This window comes from Camelus bactrianus, chromosome 5, assembly GCF_048773025.1.
Source record: "Camelus bactrianus isolate YW-2024 breed Bactrian camel chromosome 5, ASM4877302v1, whole genome shotgun sequence".
Taxonomy (NCBI): Eukaryota; Metazoa; Chordata; class Mammalia; order Artiodactyla; family Camelidae; genus Camelus; species Camelus bactrianus.
Window position 1 is genome coordinate 22,669,969 of NC_133543.1, and position 18,834 is coordinate 22,688,802.

General features: G+C 43.7%; 1 protein-coding gene across 9 annotated transcripts in view; it reads right to left on the reverse strand.

Moving 5' to 3' along the window:
- The window catches only part of NCKAP5 (NCK associated protein 5), a 918,990-nt gene that overhangs the window by 103,545 nt on the left and 796,611 nt on the right, over positions 1-18,834 (reverse strand). For 8 of the 9 annotated variants that reach the window (XR_012506967.1, XM_045508840.2, XM_045508837.2 and 5 more), the window contains 4 exons: positions 14,965-15,066; positions 10,096-10,284; positions 1,738-5,507; positions 839-1,016 (listed from right to left, as the gene is read on the reverse strand). Coding sequence is in view for 8 of the 9 variants with exons in the window: in XM_045508840.2 (XP_045364796.2) it covers positions 839-1,016; positions 1,738-5,507; positions 10,096-10,284; positions 14,965-15,066 (4,239 nt within the window). In the remaining variant the exon portion in view is untranslated. The remainder of the gene's footprint in view (positions 1-838; positions 1,017-1,737; positions 5,508-10,095; positions 10,285-14,964; positions 15,067-18,834) is intronic. The other variant, XM_045508844.2, reaches the window with a different exon arrangement.

Genomic DNA, 18,834 nt, shown 5'->3' on the forward strand with positions numbered 1-18,834 from the left:
TATTTCACATTTTTCTAGGAAAGTGGAAGCACATAGTAAGTTTTGTAATCTCTTTTATTAGAGCACAAAAATATATGGATACAGCATTTCTGAAAAGAGTGATTGTTTTTTGTTTGAACGCTTTAAAATTTTTTATAAAGGAACAATGAATATCATCAGATTGATGATGCAAGAACAGAGAGAATGAAAGGAAAGGAAGTGTAATTTCAGGTAATTTTAAAACAAAAATATTAGTTGAAACTAGCATATCCTGGGGAAATATAAAAAATGCCTTATATTCAGTTTTTTAAAGGAAATTACCCCCTGAGTTCTGGACCTCGTAATTAAGAGACTAAATGATAGGGAGGCACGTTTCAAAAAGGGTATCTTAAGACTTAACATCTTCTGTTTGAGGTAGGATGAATTGGTATATACAACTTTCAGAAAAAACGAAAAATGCTTAAGTCAAATAATCAAAATAGCCAATATTCTCTTAAATTGTTTTGCAATTATTTTCATTTCTTTTTTTCCATTGCTGGAAATGACGGAAATAATCATCAAAGCAAATTCCCCAGCACAACTTGAAGATGGTACCTGCAGCCTCGCCTGCCTGCACTGTGATTACATCATCTTCTGAAAAGAGAGCTACAAAAGCAGCATTCCTGGAGGGAGCCAGGCCCGCTCCAGCCGAGCCACCGTCATTCTGCTACAGTGTCATCAAGATTTCTCTCTTCTGCTTTACCTTTCTCTTTCCCCTGCAATCTCTTGCCTACATAGTTTCATCAGCAAACAGTAGACAGAACCCAACCTGCCCATCTCAGAACCTAACACTTCATAACCAAGATGGTGAAGCACTTACCAGGGAGCCCTTCGGTATTTCCATATCAGCTCTGGTTTTGATGTTTTTCTTGTGGCTTCCTTGAGTGCTGATGGAGCTGCCGGTGAGACAGGAGCCCTGGGAGCTGCCCTTTAACACACTCCTGCAGGAAACATTATTTGATCCACTTTCTGTCTGTTGAGCTGCTTTCTTATCAACTCTGCAGGTAGAGAGTGATTCCTCTGATAAATTACATTGTTCGTCTTCAATCACTCTACTTTCCCCAATCCTTTAATGTTTAGAGTAACCTCCATGTATCTCTTTGTCTTTAAACCTTTGAGTGATAAGGGTGTCTCACTGGCCTTGATCAAATCTTCATCTGATATTCCAGGAGTGTGTCCATTTAGATTTGATAATACAATAATTTATTTGTATTTTTTTAACTGCTTGTGAGATGGGGCGGGTTGTAAAATAAAAACTGCTGAAGAATGATTGCTAAATATATTTCTGGCTTAAGATCAGTAGGAAATGTAATTACCTCTGGAAAGTTTCTAAGTATAAGTTTGCTTTGTACAATTAGTGGGATTGACATACTTTAAAACATATATGTAATTTTCTTCCATTTCATGCCATGTGGTACATTCATGGCTTCCAGTGTAGGCTGAGTTTCTATCAAACTTGATAAAACTTACCATTCTTTAATTTCAAAGACCATTGGTTTGCTTAACAAAGTAACATGGACTAAATGATCATTTTATAGCTAACTTTTATTTCATTGTTTAAATTCTGGCTAACGTATAAAAGATTGCTACTATGCAGTTCTGCTTGTATGAAAAACATGCTTGGCTGAGATTCAGTGTGCAGGAAACAAACATTTCTGCTTGCAGGGGGAGGTGGTGCCCTGCCCTCAACATAGCCACCCGTTTTTGCCAATACGCTACCTGTTCAGAAGTTCCGTCATAAAGGTATCTTTTGTTGAACACGGAACAGGGCTGGGTCTATTTCTCGATTCCAACTTCATTTGCTCAAAAATATCTGGCGGTGTTTTCAGGTTACTTCTGCCTTGTAAACCACTGTCTGGACCATCTGCCAACTCAATGTCCCTGTTAAGTTCATTTTCCATCTCACACTGTAACTCAGGCTTCTTTTTTTCTTTTCTTCGCTCTGATTTTAGCTGTTTGTTTCCAAACCCCAAACCTTTCACATCTTTCTTTTCTACTTTGGTTTTGGAGACATCCATTTTCCTGCTACTGAGAGCAGGCAGTCTGCTCCTCCGAAAACCGAACCAGCTGGCAAAAGAAGGCCCTGGCTTCGGCTTCGCTTCCACAGAGGTGGACTTTGTTTGCACTTGGCCCTTTTCCACATTCTCCTGAATGCACAACATGACCTTTTCTTCGATTGTGGGTGAGAGGGGGGCTTCGGGGCTCACAACACTAGTCCTGGTGGTAGAAGTGTCTGGAAACCTTCCAGAAGTTTCGAGCTTGGAGGTCCTGCTTGGTTCAAGACTGCTGGGATACCGGCTCCTCCCTGGACTCTGCGGGACTCGTGGGCCATCTGTTGGGGTGGGTGGGCATCCACAGCGGTCGCTGCCTGGCTCCCCAGGTCCAGTCACCCTGGGGCTTTCTCCTTGGGCCGAGGCCTGTGGCTCTTCTGTTCCAGGTGGGGTGAGGGGCCCTTCAGATTTTGGAGGGATCTTTAGAGGCAACTTACTTGGGCTCCCTTGCTGGCTGCTGGAGCTGCCTGTGCTCCCCAGGGAGCCGTGCCCGGAGGACGGATGCCCCAGAGGCCTCCTGGCACCAGGGAGACTGTCCGACGTCAGGGCAGATGCTGTCTTGTCGGGAGCGCCTTCCGTGGAGGCGGACGAGCTCTGCCGGGTGAGGGAATTCCCTCTCTCAGCAGTGTTGGTAATAATCTGAGTTCGGACCTTTCCTGGCCCTCCTTCCATGGGGGGCGTCGGGGGCTTGTCTCCTGCGTGAGCGCTGAGACTCTGGCTGCGGGCTTTGGCTCCGTTCATGCCTAAAGCTGGTTTCAGGTGTGGTTTGGAGGAGAGGGATCTTTTCCCAGACTTGTTTTCTACCCGATCTTTCCCGTCAGCCCCAGGCATGCTGTTCACCAGTGACTCTGGCATTGCTGTTTCTGGGGGAGGCCCTTCGGCCAAACTACCTGGTGCTTGCAAATCCAGTGGAGACACATTTCTTTCATCTCCTGTGGTGTCAAGGCCAGTTGGAATCCTGGAGGCCTCTGGCTTAGCCTTGTTCATGGCCACAGAACTTTTAGAAGCTTCATTTAGACTGTCTTTTTCATGTTTCCCTGGCACCGTGGAACTCTTCCTGAGCAACTGGGGAGACTTCATGAAAACTTTGAGCCCAACTGGGAGGCGAGTTTTCAGCCCTCGCTCATGAGGGCTTTGACAACCATGCGGGAAGTTATGGCTTTTGGAGGATGCTGAGGAGGAGGGACTGTTACCCTGAGATGATGGTGACTCACTTACCCCTAAGAAGGAAGGCTTCAGTGACGTGGAGACACTGTCATTCAATTGTCCTTTTCTCCTTGGAGATACACTTTTCGAGGATGGTATTTCCAGTGGCTCGTGGGTTGAAGGACAGTTCTTGGAAGTCCGTAACCCTGTGTCTGTTTGTGTGGTCCCCAGGGTTTGGTGAGGTGGGGTTTTGGGGACACTTCTCTTTGGAGAGACCTTTGGGCGCCCTGAGGCCATCACAGCAAATGAGTTGGAGGGGGCATGAGCAGAGCATCGGGTTGGGGTCACTGTTTCTGCGGAGGGCAGAGGGCGAGAGAAGATGGGCTTTTTGAAGGTCAGAGAAGGTTTCCTCCCCTGCACTTCTGTCGTGGTCTGATTAAAATAAATAATAGGAGTGGAGGATCCTTTCAGAGGAGGGGATTTAAATACTGTCCTTGCTGTTTCACTGGGGACTCTGGTCTCGGGCTTGGCAGATGGAGGTGGTGACAAATAGTCATAACTAGGCCTGATGAGTAGGGAGACCGACCTGCCTGGAGGGGAAGGAGGGGAGGGTGATTTCAGCCCTGCCTCGGGCCCAGGGTCACAGTGTGCATCCCGCGTGGGGGGCTCTCCATCGTCATGTGGCTCAGCGAGGGGCCTGGACAGCAGCTGTGATGCTGGAATCTGTCTGGTGGAGCACTGGGCCCAATCCCTTCTGCTGGACATGCTGGAGCCGTGAGGGAGCTGGGTGGGGTGTTTCGGAATGTGTGAATCTGGCTGTAAATCAAAGAGGGGTGCTGGGCCTTCAGTCTTTTTGAATCGTGAGAGTTTCCCTGGAGCTGGTGATTTTTCAGGAGTCACCGGGCCAGCGGAGGGGACAGTTATGGAGGCCTCAGGCTCCATGATTTTTGATTTCTGAGGTGAAGACTTGCCCCTGGTAGGTATTTTTGTCAGATTTTTCTTCTGATAGATGCCCGTGGGCACCGAGGACCTGGAATTCCTCTGGCATGACGGACTGTGTGCTGGTTTGGCCGGTCTTTGTCGCTGAGTGTTTTGTGCCCCTGTCCTGGGGTGGAAAGAGTCTGTGGGAGCTTCGGGAACATCATCTACCTCGGCTTTTGGAATGTTTTCCTCAATTTCCTCTTCTGACCTCTTGAAGAAGGGATAGTCTTTTGCAGCAGCTCCTGACTGGAAATGAGCAATTCCCTGAGGTAAAAGTTCAGTGTGTTCAGCCTGGGGTCTAGCAGGGGCCTGATTGATGGAGATTTCATTTCTGGTGACAGTGACAGTGCCCGTCTGGTGAGAGCTGAACTCAATGGGCTCGCCATCTTCCGCATCAAAAACCACAGTGATACATTCTTCGGAGGAAGTCCGTTTTACAAGCCTTTGCTGCTTAATGAAACTAAAGGTCTTTGGCCTACTCTCTAAGGGGACGGGCACTTGCTTTTCCTGCTCCTCTGGAGACCCACGTTGAGATCTTCCCAATCCCAAGAGGATGTCCAGATTCTCCGTCGACTTGTCGGTGTCGGCAGTCAAGGACACGTCGGAAGGGCTTTTCCCATCGCTGCTCTCGATGTGCAGCTCATCCAGGGTTTCACTGTCATCGGTGTCTGAGAGCTGGACACTGAGAGCCAGGCGGCCCTGGCTGTGTGGGCCCCTCTCTCTCTGCACCTGTGGCACCGGCACACCTGGGCACAGCTTCTGCTCCAAGGGACAGTTGCTGGCACAACTGGTCAGCTTCTCAGGCCTTTCCCTGGGACAGACCGAGGAAGTGCCTTCTGAACAGCGTTTGCCATTTGGCTCCCAGCCAAAGAGACCGTCAGAAACACTATGGGTTAGTTGACAACAGTGCAGCCCGCAGCCCTGGTTTGGAAGTGCTGGGAGCGCGGCTCGGGAAGAAGGGTCCTCATCCGCATCATCGTGAGAATCTGTGTCGTAAACAAACGCCTTGTGGGGCTCTTTGCAGGGGCTCCCCGTGTCCATGGGTTTGCAGGGGGGATATTCCTTGAGGCTGCTACTTTTAATTCCTGGAGAATAGATTCCTTCATTTGAGTTCATGCAATCTTTATAACCCCATTTGGTTATCACTGATGGGGGTTCGAGTAACAATTTTTGCTTCTGTAGCTTCCTGAGTCCTTCCAAAATGTGGCTTTCCTTGATACGAGTTGGAGGTAGTTCATCTGTAGGACTAGCAAAGCCACTGGGGAGTGAAGAGTCAATACTTAACCTTTTGTCCCAATTTTGTGATGACTGCTAGGAAAGAAAAGGAGATATTAGAGATGATTGAGCCCTATGGATCAGAAATTTATAAAAGGGAAAGGCCATCATTAAACTTAATTTGTCCTAGTGGTTGATAAGTATTCACATATAAATGCATACATTAATTAACGCAAACAGATTCATTAACTATGCAGCGTTATCTCTACTTGGCCAGGTCCCAAGCTAAGCAGCATATGATACATATAAGTGGAAATTAAGGAACCTCTCTCTTCAAGAGGCGCACAACCCAGGAGGACTTGGGCTCAAGTCACCATAAGTCAAGGGAGCAAACGAGAAGTACAACTATAGTAGATGTTCCAGAACTTGAGGGCAAGGAGACCACGTGTCTGCTTGGAAAAGCATGTAAGGGAAGTTCTTTATTTTTTATTTTTAAATAAACCTAGCCCTAGGAATATAACCAAAAAATTATGCTCTACACTGGAATTTAACACAACATTGTAAAATGACTATAACTCAATAAAAAAAAAGTTTTTTAAAAAAAACAAAAAACCTAGCCCTAGGAAGATAGATAGGTTTGCCTTAGTTTAAAAGTGGAGGAAATGATTTCTTGGTACAGACGCTCATAGAGCAGCTGGGCATTCGCTGGGAGAACCCACAGCAAAGATTCACCTACCAACTCAGAAAGGTCCATTTCCTGTTCTTCATCTTTCCCCAGATACCTGTGTTAGTTCTGGAGCAGGGACCAAGAAATAATACAGAAAAGACACAGTGTTCTACTCAGACATCCATATTTATCAGATTTTTGCTAACAAGAAACATAATGGCAGAGGAGGACACTAACACTGACGGAGCATCCGCTGTGTACCAGCACTTAGCCAGTGTTTTGATTTCATTTTCAGAACAACATGAAGGAGACATTATCTGTCCCATTTTACTACTAGGCAGGAAACTGAGATTCAGGAAGATCAGCCCTTTGGAGATCACACAGTTAAGGAAGAGATGAAGCAAATGTCTGAACTCTGGATTCCTGGACACTTTCTGTGACTCAGTTCCAAAGTGGCTCTGTGGGGATTTGAACAAAGGCACTGTGGCTCTATAGACTGCACAATTAATTTTGACCACTGGAATCACACGTAGCCTCTATGCTCCCCTCCATATTAGTCAAAGTTATAATAGAGATCATAGGTTATCCCAACACCCCTCTTTTGAATGGAATTTGCTGATTTAATCAGAAACCGGCATTCAGGGAGGTTGGTAGGATGATGGCACTGACCTGATGACTTTTTTAAAAAAGGCTGTATAATGAATGGTGAATAATTTCAAGGGATGGATCTGGTGGTTTCAGATGTAAACTCTGTACCAATCTTGGCTAAGGGTGCAGTTTCTGTTGGTGTCTCCATGCTAGCTGCCCTGCTGTCTTGTGACTGAACTGACATGCTAGTAAGCAGAAGTTGAAAAATGACCTCCAAATGTCAGAAACTTGCATTGGAATCTCAGCTTTTTAGTAAACTGTGAGCATCTGCTTATATCTAAGACTTTTACATAAAAACGACTCTTGCTAGCAACATGTCTTGTTTATTTGTTTTGTATTTGTTATATGGTTATTTGGTTTTAAGTCAAATTCTATACTCTCTTTGGAAAATTCTCCAGGGTCAGAAGTTGCTGCGGATAGATGCCATTTTGGTGGCACCCCCCCTCCCCCTCCCCCTCCGCTGTGCCATTAAGAATGTCTTCAGAAATCAGAAGAAATCCCATTAGTGAGTCTGGCCATAGAGACTGACCAGTAAGCAGACTGCCACAGCTTGGGTTTCTAAGAATTTCCACGGTCCTTATGTCATGTTCACAATAAGGAAGAGAAGCCAGGCAAAAGCACCCCATAAAGGGCTTGAGAAGGGCAGATTTGTCCTAGTCATGGGAGTTGTGCTCAGTGTCTGCCCAGCCACCTCCTCTCTGCCCTCCCAGAGCCTGCCCATGCTGTGTTCTGATTCATCCCAGGGACTGTGGCTGCCAACCTCCTGGGGCCCAGGCTTCCCATCCTGTGAGATTAGCCACATTCCTCAGTCAGTTTTCCACAGAAGGGTATGATATTTAATAAGTTGAGAAAAGTTGGGAACAATCTTGAAACTTGAAAACAACAAAAAAAAGCATAATTTCCTTGTTGGGGAGATGGTGGCGTGGAACTGGCATTTCCCACAGGCGGCTTCATTCTTTGCAGGGAAACATTGGAAGAGAGCTGCTCTGGGGAGGAGGGAGCTGACTGAAAGATGCTACTGATAAGACAGGGGCCTGGGCCTGGGTTCTTTTCTATTTCTTGACTAGACAACAGTTTTATACATTTTATTTTAAAGGACATTCTTGCTCTTATTTTTTTTTAAAGGACATTCTTGCTCTTAATGGAAACAAACCCATCCCAACAACTGGGATTCCTCCAAGTTTTAGGCTATTTCAACAAGGTCAGTATAGCAGGATGGTTACATGTTAAGGTTCTGGAACCAACTGCCCAGTTCTGCCACTACCTGGCTATGAGACCTTGGGCTAGATATTTAACTTCTCAGTACCTCAATTTACCCCTCTGTGAGATGGGGGAATTAGGAGAATCCACTCCATACACTAGCATGAGCATTAAATGAGCTAATGCTTACGAAAAGCTAACAAAGCTGGCATGTGTTAATTAATCATTATTTAGAGCCAGAGTCCTTCACGGAGGGCAGGTTGTTCTATTTCATGCAGGTTTCCATTCTGTTTCTACAAAAAACAATACTTAAAAAATATACTTATGAACTACAAAAGAGCCACTGGTCATATACTTATTATTATGTAAGCTAATATTGTGTTCACATTCAAATTTATATTGTATGGATTTATTATGTAAGTTAATACTAAATGAGTATCTGGTACATGGTAAGAGCTTAAGGATTTCTTTAAATAATATCAATTTAAAGTGTCTTCATGGGCCTGAGTCTAGTTTGCTGGATCCCTGAGAATGAGGCTTTTCTCTGTGAGATGGAACAGGCGTGCTGATACCTCATGGCCATTCTGAGATGGGACGCTATTAAATCTCCAGAGGATGGCTGCCAGAGTGTATATGAAGTGTCTTAAGAACCTTATTTCTCCTCTTACAGGGAAGATATGTCCCTAGAAGATCAAGGATTGGTCTAACTGGAAAAATTTCAGCAAAAAAAAAAAAAAAAAAAAAAAAAGGAAGAAAGAAAATAAAAAGGCTGAGAGAAAGAGAGGAAGAGGTGTGAATGGAAAGAGCAGAGCGAGGGGTCTGGGAGCCAGCGATATTCAGAGACAAGGAGAGGGAACATCCCTCCAAGCCATTTCCCCAGCCTATTAAAGGCCAGGTCCCCAGAAGTCATTATTCACAACTCTGAACAGCTCCTTAGAAGGAGCAATTTTGATAATACCCCAGGCTCCACGTTTTGCATTGTACGTCTGAGTCCAAGGCAATAAGCTCTCATTTCAGGCTGGAAATCCTTTTCTGAGTTCTTGTTCAGAGTATGACAAACCTACTCCCTCAACCAATTTTTCTGGCAGTTGTGGAATTCCCCTGGTTTCTGTGCTTTTGAAGTAATAAACTAAATTTATACAGATGATAGAAAAATGACCTCCAAAAATTCTGATTCAGGGTTTCCATTCTCTGTTACTCTTTGTTTTTCTTCAGCATTAGGAAACTGCAAAAACAGCTATTCCAAATTCTTGGCTTACACCAGCGTGTGAAGGTGTTTATTCAAATCATGAAGGAATCTTCAGTTGTGTGAGCCCACTTTGCAGACAGGATTCATCCCAGCCATAGGAGTTATTTAAAAATCTGCTAAAGGAACTCCTGGCATCTAAGCAGGGGCATACCCGATCCTCCCGAAGCCATCATGCCTGTCACCCACCCTGGCATTTTCTCTCTCTACTATGCCACCCTTTGATTTATAGTCAATTAGTGTTTTATGAGGCTACAGCATTGAATAGAGGAGGTCAATGTAATACATGCTATTTTTGAGGGGTAAATTCCTATAAAGCTAATGATACTTCATGCCAAACTTTGGGGCATTTATTCTGCAAGAATGCACCACCCTCCCTATTCTCTAGAAGAAAACATACATTCTCTTTGAGATCTCATGGGATGCTCAGTCTGGAATGGCTTGGCACGTGACCTCATGCTTGTAGGGCAAATTAACAAGTCTCTCTGAGCATCACAGCGATAGTGAATGTCCATAAAACTAATTGAAAATGTCTGAGTTGGTATGAAGTATGGTCAGTTCCATTAGGCCAGGGCTCCAGTTCCAACCTGACATAAATCTGTGAACTTACTGGGCTCCACCAAAGCACAGAAGGAAGACATCTTTCTCTCTCAATTTCCCTCCCGTGACGTCGTCTGGGGTCGAGTCACCATTGCTGCGGGATTGCTGGCAAGTGACTTAACCTTTTTGAGCCAGTTTTCTCTTCTATGTAACAGGGAGACTGATACCTCTCTATATGGTTTTGGGAGGCATACATGAACAAGAGCTCAGTAAATGGTCGTTTCTTTCTTACCCTCCTTCCCACCTTCCACCTTCCACCTTCCTACCAGAAGGATTCTTTTCTGGTTCATGCTAATGCTGGAGTGCCTTGAAGGGAGCCTTACCCTTTTCCTGAGGTTCTTCCCATCATGCCACGTGTAGGAGGAGCCGCTGGAGTACTCGCTGCAGGTGCTCGAAAGGGACAGTTCGCTGCTGCTGCAGCTATTTCGAGGACAGAGATGACCAGGGATGGCAACCGCCAAGCCAGGGCATTTCAAAGCAGAGGTGCTTGGTTTTGCGTTCAGCTGGCATTCCTAAAAAAGCAGGGCAGCTCTGAGCTAGGACTTTGCATAGGGGAGAGGAAACACCAGCTCCACAGTGAGGTAGGAGCGAATACAGAACTGTGGCTAGAGGCACAGACTTTGGGGTCGACAGATGAGAGGTTGCATTCTTGGCGCCGCCCCTTACTAACATGCCCTGGAAATGACTTCGCCTCCTAGAGCCACATTTTCCTTTTTAAAAGTGAATGATGATAATACTGCCAACCTTATAGGGTTATTGCAAGGACCAAATGCGGTTCTAGATGAGAAGCAAATAGTCCAGTATCTGGCCCAAGCAGGTGCTCAATTATTATGAGCTGCCATCACCATTAGGCAGAATTAGGACAATGAGAGTTTCCCATTTTATCCAGTACTGGTTAAAGACTCAGATCAGCATCAACTAACTCTAATGATCCAAAAGGAAGAAGACAGAGTAGCAACTTTGGCTTAAGGGTTCAAGAACCTGAGCACTGTACTGGAAGTCTAGCAACCCGATTTGCAGGCTACACATGCCGCCAGATATGAGATGTTGAACAAAGAAAGCATTTGACTTCCATGGGTGTTAATATCTTTCTGTATAGGGTGGGAGAGTTCTACCAGATTACTCCTGTGGTCCCCTGTGGCTCTGACAGCATCTTTCTCAGTCAGGAATCAAATGCCCAGAGAGCCATGTACGATAGTGGAGCCCCTAACTCAGGAATCATGAGGCTCTGCTCTGAGGATTCTAGAACTTTTCACATCAGCTGGCTGTCCAAATGGTAAAGATTCTCACATCGATAGATCTGGGTCCCACACAGAAGGATCCAGGCAGTGAGAATTCTAGCAGGTCTGCTTAAAGTGCAGGTGACAAAGCTGTAAATACCCAGGCACATCCTGACAGCCACATTATCGGCCCCTAATGGAACAGATGAAGCTCCACTCACTGGACAGGCTAAATTAATTTAGCATCCCGATCACTAGGATGGAATCTCTCCATTACATTCTCACTCCTGGCCTCTATCTATAACAGCTCTGTCCCAGAAACTCTTTGGTGGGGAACCATCTGTCATTGTGTCACTTGCAGAATAGCAAACTCTCTCAGTTATGCAATTTATTGTCACTTCATGGGCGCCTTTAGTACCTGAGTACTTATCACTGTTCTCCAAATGCAATTCCAGCTGACGGTGACTGAACACCAGCTTGGGGAAGGAAGGTGAGGTAGGTTGTGCTGAGAGTACTTGTGGTAAAAATGAGACCCTGCATTGGGGCAGAGGGCATGTTTAATCTGCTCTCTAGTCAACATCTACAATTAATAACATTAGATTTTCAACATCAGGCATCTGCCTTGCTATTGATACTTCATTTTTGCTGTATGATAATCTCTTTAAGTGATCTTAAAACGCCAAGGAATTTTACTACCCTATTTTCCCCCCTGAAATTTGGCTCTAAATATCATTGAAAGGAGAAAGTTGTCTTAAAAACCAGCTTTCAGTGGTATCTATTGATTTGTGACCTTGTTTATTGCCAGGTGTAACTTAGTTAAGGGGCGTTCACGTCTGTATCTTGGCCGCCGCCCCCAACCAGTGGTCCCATTGCACAGGGACGAGACCTCCAGGCTTTAGCCCCTGCACACACCTGAAACGCGCCTTGAACAGACTTTCAGAAACAGCCCATCATGGCCCACTTTCACTTGTGCACTTTTCTATTTTCTCCATCCTGTTCTCTCTGAGGGAGCAGGGTGCTGGGTTTTGCTTAGGACTACCTCTGCTCTGACAGTCGTGTCTACTATCCAGAGAGATTGTGTCTGTGTCCTGCGAAGCCATCAGATCTAAACTTCTCCGAAGGCCTTCTTCACACTCTGCACAGCACCGTTTATATTCTACTTTTCCCAGCATGCTGAAGCCTATATGGGATTTCCCTCTGTCTTTCTCACCAATACCTTCCTACTGCACCTGTCAAAATTACATCTATTTTTACAACTCAACTCAATTCCCAGGCCTCTTTTAACAAATCAGCTTACTTGGCCAGTCATCACTCATGTGTGTACCTCTGTAGAGATGCTGGTAAGATGACAGGAAACTAGAACTCAGACACTGAGCTGAAGGAGGAAGGAATTGCAGCCTCTCCCTTGACCTTGAACTTGAGAGGCCCAGATGTGAAAGAGGATGCTGTGGGGAGGTGGGAGAGGTCCATCACTGTCCTGTGGAGGCAGGTGGGGCTGGGAGTGGTTCTGCAGAGAAGTGTCCTCTAAGCCAGGCTTTGAATACTTGAATGTGCATATGAATTATCCCGGATCTTATTAAATGTAGATTCAGTAACTCTGAGGTTGGGTCTGAGATGTAGTATTTTAATAAGTTCTCAGCTGCTTGGATGCTGCTGGTCCAGGACCCAGACTTTGAGCCCCTAGCCTAGGAGGAGCTGAGAAGAGGCTACCTTTCATGTGCATTATTTGGTAGCAAGTTGTGTATCTCATGGTCTGACCTGGGCTGTGCTGAGCAGGATGAAGGGAGTGGTCTGAGCCCTCCCATGGAGCAGTGCACTGGAGAGAGGGTGTGTGTGGTGGGGTGGGGGTGGGGTGATTACAGAGTAATTTCTTGCAAAGACGAGAAAGGGGCAACGAGACCTTTCTACTGGGACATCCCCCTACCTTTCCCCCATCATGGACAATACATGTTGGAAATTCATAAGAATCTCTGACATCATGGCTGCAAAGTGAGTTCCTTTTTCTTGCAGTTTCTTCCCTTATCAGCACATGATTATCCTGTAAGATTATCTGCTCCAACAAATGACTGTTCTGTGATTGAGTGGCTTGAACCCCAGGGCCATTTATAAGGTTTAAATCCTGGCTCTCTCACTTGCTAACTCTTTGACCTTGGGAAATTTACTTAACCCTGCCATACCTCAGTTCCTTTCTCCCTAAATGGAGATAATGAAAGCACCTACCACATAAGATCATTGTGAAGACTCAGTAGCCCCCGGTGATTAGTAACATCATGCTTAGTGATACTTGGTAATTATTAGTAATAATAATGCTTAGCAACATTTAGATTTTGCTATTATGACTAAAAATGTTTAAAAAAACCCCACATGCCTTGGGTCTTCAACCAAATTATACTTTACAGTCTCCCTAAGGGACCCTGCACTATACTTCTTAATATGCCATCACGGTCTGACACCTTAGCGTGATGATGTTCTCAGCACACAGGAATTGTGATGAGCAACAGCTGAAAGCGCTGCACTTTGTTTCCAGGGATCAGGGATGTGAGCTTCTGGAGAGACACACTGGCAGATGCTTGTTTCAATTCTCACTCTCCATCCTTGCCATGTCCACTGTGGCTGCAGCGTGATGCCCCGTATTTAAGGACGGAAGAGTGCTGAGGCAGCAGAGATCTCATCACGGCCCCAAATTGTCAGCAGGTACTGTGTTATATACATTTCATGTATCACCCCATTTAACCTTCACCACAACTCTTAGAAATTGGAGAGAAATAGCATTTTTCTCATTTTTCAGGTAGGGAAACTGAGGCACTGGGGTATTACAATCTTGCTCAAGGTCATCCAGCCTATATAACATGATGTTGGGCCCAGGTCCTAGCCACTATGCTATACCTCCAAGGAAGGCCCTTGACCATAAGCAGAACTCCTGGACATAGACAGACTGTCAAACACCCTACTGAGAAGACTGTAATTAGTAACAGATAATATTTATTATTAACCTTCTTTGCCAAAAGATGTATATTGATTTCCATTACAACATTATCTTAATTATGTTAATTGGCAAAATACACCATTTGCACTATCCAGTGTCTTTTTTCCCATGATGTATTTTAGATTACCTCCTTGAAGCACTCAAATGCCTTAACATGCTTCCTATGAGAAATGCAATGCAAAAATCTACAATTTTAGTTTAAAAAGGAGAGAGACAGAGATAATGAAGGCAAGAGTTTTTTGGATGAAAACTGCATTTAAAAAATTCCTGCTCTCAAGGCCATGTTATAGATTGGATGCTGTTAAGGTCTTCATGAATGTTTAAAGTGACAGCATTCCACTGAAATCCACTGAAATTTAATTCCAATCAAACTTGACAATATTCACCTTTGATATAGACTATCCTATCTATACTTATAAATTGTATACAGAAAAATAAAAGGCCAGTTATCCATAAATGTTCATTTGTCATTGTTTTAAGCCTAACATCTTTCATTATATATTTATTTGGCTCTTGTGTTTCAAATTACTTTTTTATGTCAATGAGAGTTAAAAATTGTGCTGGTTAAAGTTTTGCCAAATAAGCACAAAGCTAACCCTAGCTAAAGAAAAAAAAAGTACAGCCCATGAATTTTTAAAAGTTCATACATAATATATCATAAAAGTAAGATGAGTAATATGGGACATGGATTTTAATAAAAAGTTCCTTGACCATTTCTCAGAGACTTTGAGATGTAATCAATACTCCAAAAGGTATCTTGGGGATAAGGCAAGATTTATGACATTTCTGCCGAGAGTGACACTTCCTGCTTACTCTGCCAGCTGGGGGACATGATACTGAATTTCAGAGAACACAAGAAAGGAAGGTATTTTTATCTGCCTGACAGTGCTTCAAGGATGCACTTTATGGTTCACTTGTGACATCCTATTTGATGGAAGGACAATAACAACCTAAACAAGTGTTCTGAGGGCGACGGGGAAACTCACGTGCATCTCAACATCAGTTCGTGACTGCGTCAGACTTCGGCTTCTTTCCACATCTGAGAGCAAATCCCCGGATGAAAGATCTAAGATGCGTGAGTGAAGTTTCTGGGTAAAAACAGAGAGAAACTTCGAATGGCATTGATTTAATTGTTCGTCACAAAATCCTGCCTTGGACAGATAAATCTCCAAAGAGTTGATATTTCTACATTAGATAACACATATCCTAACTCAAAAAAGTTTATCTGAGTTTATTGAGTGTTCTATATATATACATGTGCAAATTACAGCTTATAAACAATAATCACACTTTCACAGTTAGTCAATATGTGTTGGAAAATACGGAGTAGGGAAAATGAATAGCAAGAAAAATGTGGATACCCCAATACACTTATTGGCTAGTATGAAAATTAACTTTTGATATTCACATTAAGAAACAATCACTGTGTTAACCTTATTATGCTGAGTACTGGTTAAAATTTGAGCAAATAATTATAAAAGTGACCTTATTCCTATACAGCATTGATCTTGTGAAATCTTCCTTTGCACACATTTTAACTCAAAGTCATTAATGTCATCTGTTAGGAACAATTAATGTGAATAGAAAATAATTGCATCAGGGATCTGGGGACTTGGAGGGTTTGTGCATTAATATTCACATGCTATTTGATTATATACTCCATTCTTTATTTCAGCTTTGCTTGGGTGGCCTGCTAAACCAGGGACATTTCACTATATTAATCTTTATACTAATTACTAAGGCTTTTCTGTGGACATTAAATTTGATCTGTTTAATTGCAAATACAATAAAGCTCGTGATTTATGTCTCATGTTTCTGCTAGGCTGATGACATTTTAAAAATGGTACTTGTAGCCTGGTTTGTCTTGGTTACAACTTTTGTGCTTTCAGACACGAAAAATCGAATCGAGTAAGTAAATAATGTGGCTAAGATGCCTTCCTCACCTCTGAAAAGTTTTTCTATTCCTTTTCTTCCCTGGAGAGGCTTTGCTGCATACTGATGTTGAGCTGGGAAATGACTGATTATCTGCCACTAACTAATGTTGGGATTATTCTAGAGTGCAGGGGTTGCCCAAGGGTCACTTTGTTCCAGCAGATCCACTATGTTGTTAGCAGGGACGTAAATGCCACTAAAATGAGCTATATTGACTCTATTCCCCATTTGACTTCCCTTAGGTTCAACTTGTGTGAAAGCCTCATGTACTTGGTTAGTTTGTCACTCAACAAACACCCACCGGAAGCTAACATTGTAAATCAACTACACTTCAATGGAAAATAGGAAAAAAACATCTACTCAGTGAGCACTGAAGGGTGAGCCCTGTGTGATAGGACTGTTCTGTGTGCATCTGCAGGAACGAAGGCATTTTTTTCCTGCTTTGGATCAGTTCTCCTTATCAGTGGAGCGTCAAATCATTTTCCTCAAACTTACACTCTTGCTTCTCTCAGTCTGTGTTTGTGGAGTTACTTTCACCAAAAAGGGTATAAATCCTAAATAACGGGTTGTTCATTATTTTGAAAATTCTAATTTCTCCAACAGAGCTAAGACATCAATAGAACCAGGATGTTGGTTCTGCACAATTTTTATAATCTTTATCTCAAGCTCCCTCTAGAACCTGAGTTCCCAGGGGGCAAAGACATTTTAGGCCCCAGGGCCTGTCACAATGTATAATACCCAGTAAGTACTCAACTGGTGCTTGTTACAGTCCACAAAGAAAAAAATGTCTATATTTTCGCCACCCACATATACGTTTTAAAGATTGAGAGAGTGCCAAAAGAATGATAACATTCTGAGACCTAAGAATACATTTATCAATATGTGAACAGTCCAAGAACTTATGGGAAATGACATTCAACAAAAGAAATGATGATTTTGAATGGTATATCACGTGGTTGGGAGGAAGAGTCCTTATAGTATAGACATCTGACTTACTCTGCTCATTCTTATCAGATATATGATGTCATCATCGTGCTTTCTGCATGAATATGTGTATGTATAAACCAGTCTTCCTAAACGATGTTATGCTTCAGTGATCTCTATCCCAATGGTCAGTTCTCTCCATTGAAATGGGTAAGGTCATGAGGGAGAGGGGACAGATCCTAGGGCAAGGAGATCTGAGTTTCAGCCCTAGGGCATAAATTTTACCAGACCTCGGGATGTAACTGAACCTCTTGTCTCAGATTCCTCGCCTGCTACAGAGGGATGGAAGAGGCTACCTAACCTACGTCACAGGTAGGGAGAGGTACTGCCAAAGTCAGGAAGGATTATAAATAATATAGTATGGTGAAATGTACACAGCCTTACACCAATTATTTGTCATAACTGAGAGTTGCTGGTATATAATTTCTTAAATGCTAAGGTACAAATGAATCGTCTGTCGTTACAGTTTCCATATATGTAAGGAAAATAAAAATTGACTTCCAGGAAAATAAGATGGACTTTTGTGTTAAGACTGTAGGTAAGAAAATGGTACGTAAATATCACCCTTTCACACACATCTCCTTCTTGGTTAAATAACCACAAAAGTTCCTGAGCTCACAGGTATTGTACTTCTTATAGTAAGAATTTTTATGAAAGGTTTGTATTTTTCTATACACATATAATATTATCATAAATATATTCTCATAGAGAGAGAGAGAGTATCACTTTACAAACTGGTGTTATGGTGTTATCTATGATAATTCAGGTCTCAGTGAAAAACAGGTAGAGTGTCTACAAGGGGAACTCAATTAAAGTCCTGGGATGACTATAACCGACAGGAGAATACCGTGGCCTCTTCAGAGAAATCCACCAGCTTAGTTAGAGGGCAATTCACTATCACACACCTACTTACAGTTCATGATCACTGTTAGTGTCCATCTGGGTAAATCTCCCACTGGAAAGTGTTCAAACTTGAAGTCTTTAACCTACGAATCTGGATGAATTCTGGAGTTAGACAGAAGTGAGTGAGAGAGAGAGAGAGAGAGAGAGAGAGTGTGTGTGTGTGTGTGTGTGTGTGTTTTAGACGTGAGCAGTAGCAAAATCACTTGGTATAGGTTTGAAATTGACCTCACATCACATCTTACACTAACTATCTCAGTAACTCAGATTCCACTTGGTCTTAGAAATGGACTCCTAGCTTCACACATTCCCAAACCGGAGGCCACTGAGATCTTTTCCCTCAAATGCTTCCTTCGATGGTCACAGTTTACTGCTTCCTTCCCACCAGACTGGTTTCGCTGTCTCTAAAATGGACCCCTCTCAATTCTGAGCTGGGGCTTTTTTTGTCCATCTGCCCATAGCACACCCTCCCTGCTCCTGCCCACCTGGCTGAAACCTGCTCACTCTTCAGGACTGCACTGAAACTGGCCTGCAAGGCTGTCTGTCATCTCCAGCCCACGTTGGATTCCCCACCTGGCTGGGTTACATCCCTCCACCATTTTGGCCCTTTATCTTAACTGCATGACTGTTGAATTGCTCCTGTGTTGCAGGCTCTATTTCCCAATAGGGTAACCAGCTCCATGAGAATGCAGGCCAAGACCTCTCTTTCTGCTTTGTCCCTGTGTCAGGGACTGGCATGGTGTCCTGGGCACATAGCTAGACTGCATTTCCCAGCCTCCTTTGCAGTAGGTGTGGCCATGTGACAGGGTTAGTTCCAGCCAATGGGGTGTGAACAAAAGTGATGTCTGCCCTGGCCCAGGAATATCACCCACATTTGGTGCTCCTTCCCTTTCCATCAGCTTGATGCACCCAACTCAGTGTAGCAATTGCAGAAACCACAGGTTGAGGATGGAGCTACTGGGTGTAAGGAGTTTGGATTTCTGAATAGTCAATGGAACAGAGCTACCCTTAGACCAGTGATACATCTTTCAGACTTTCTA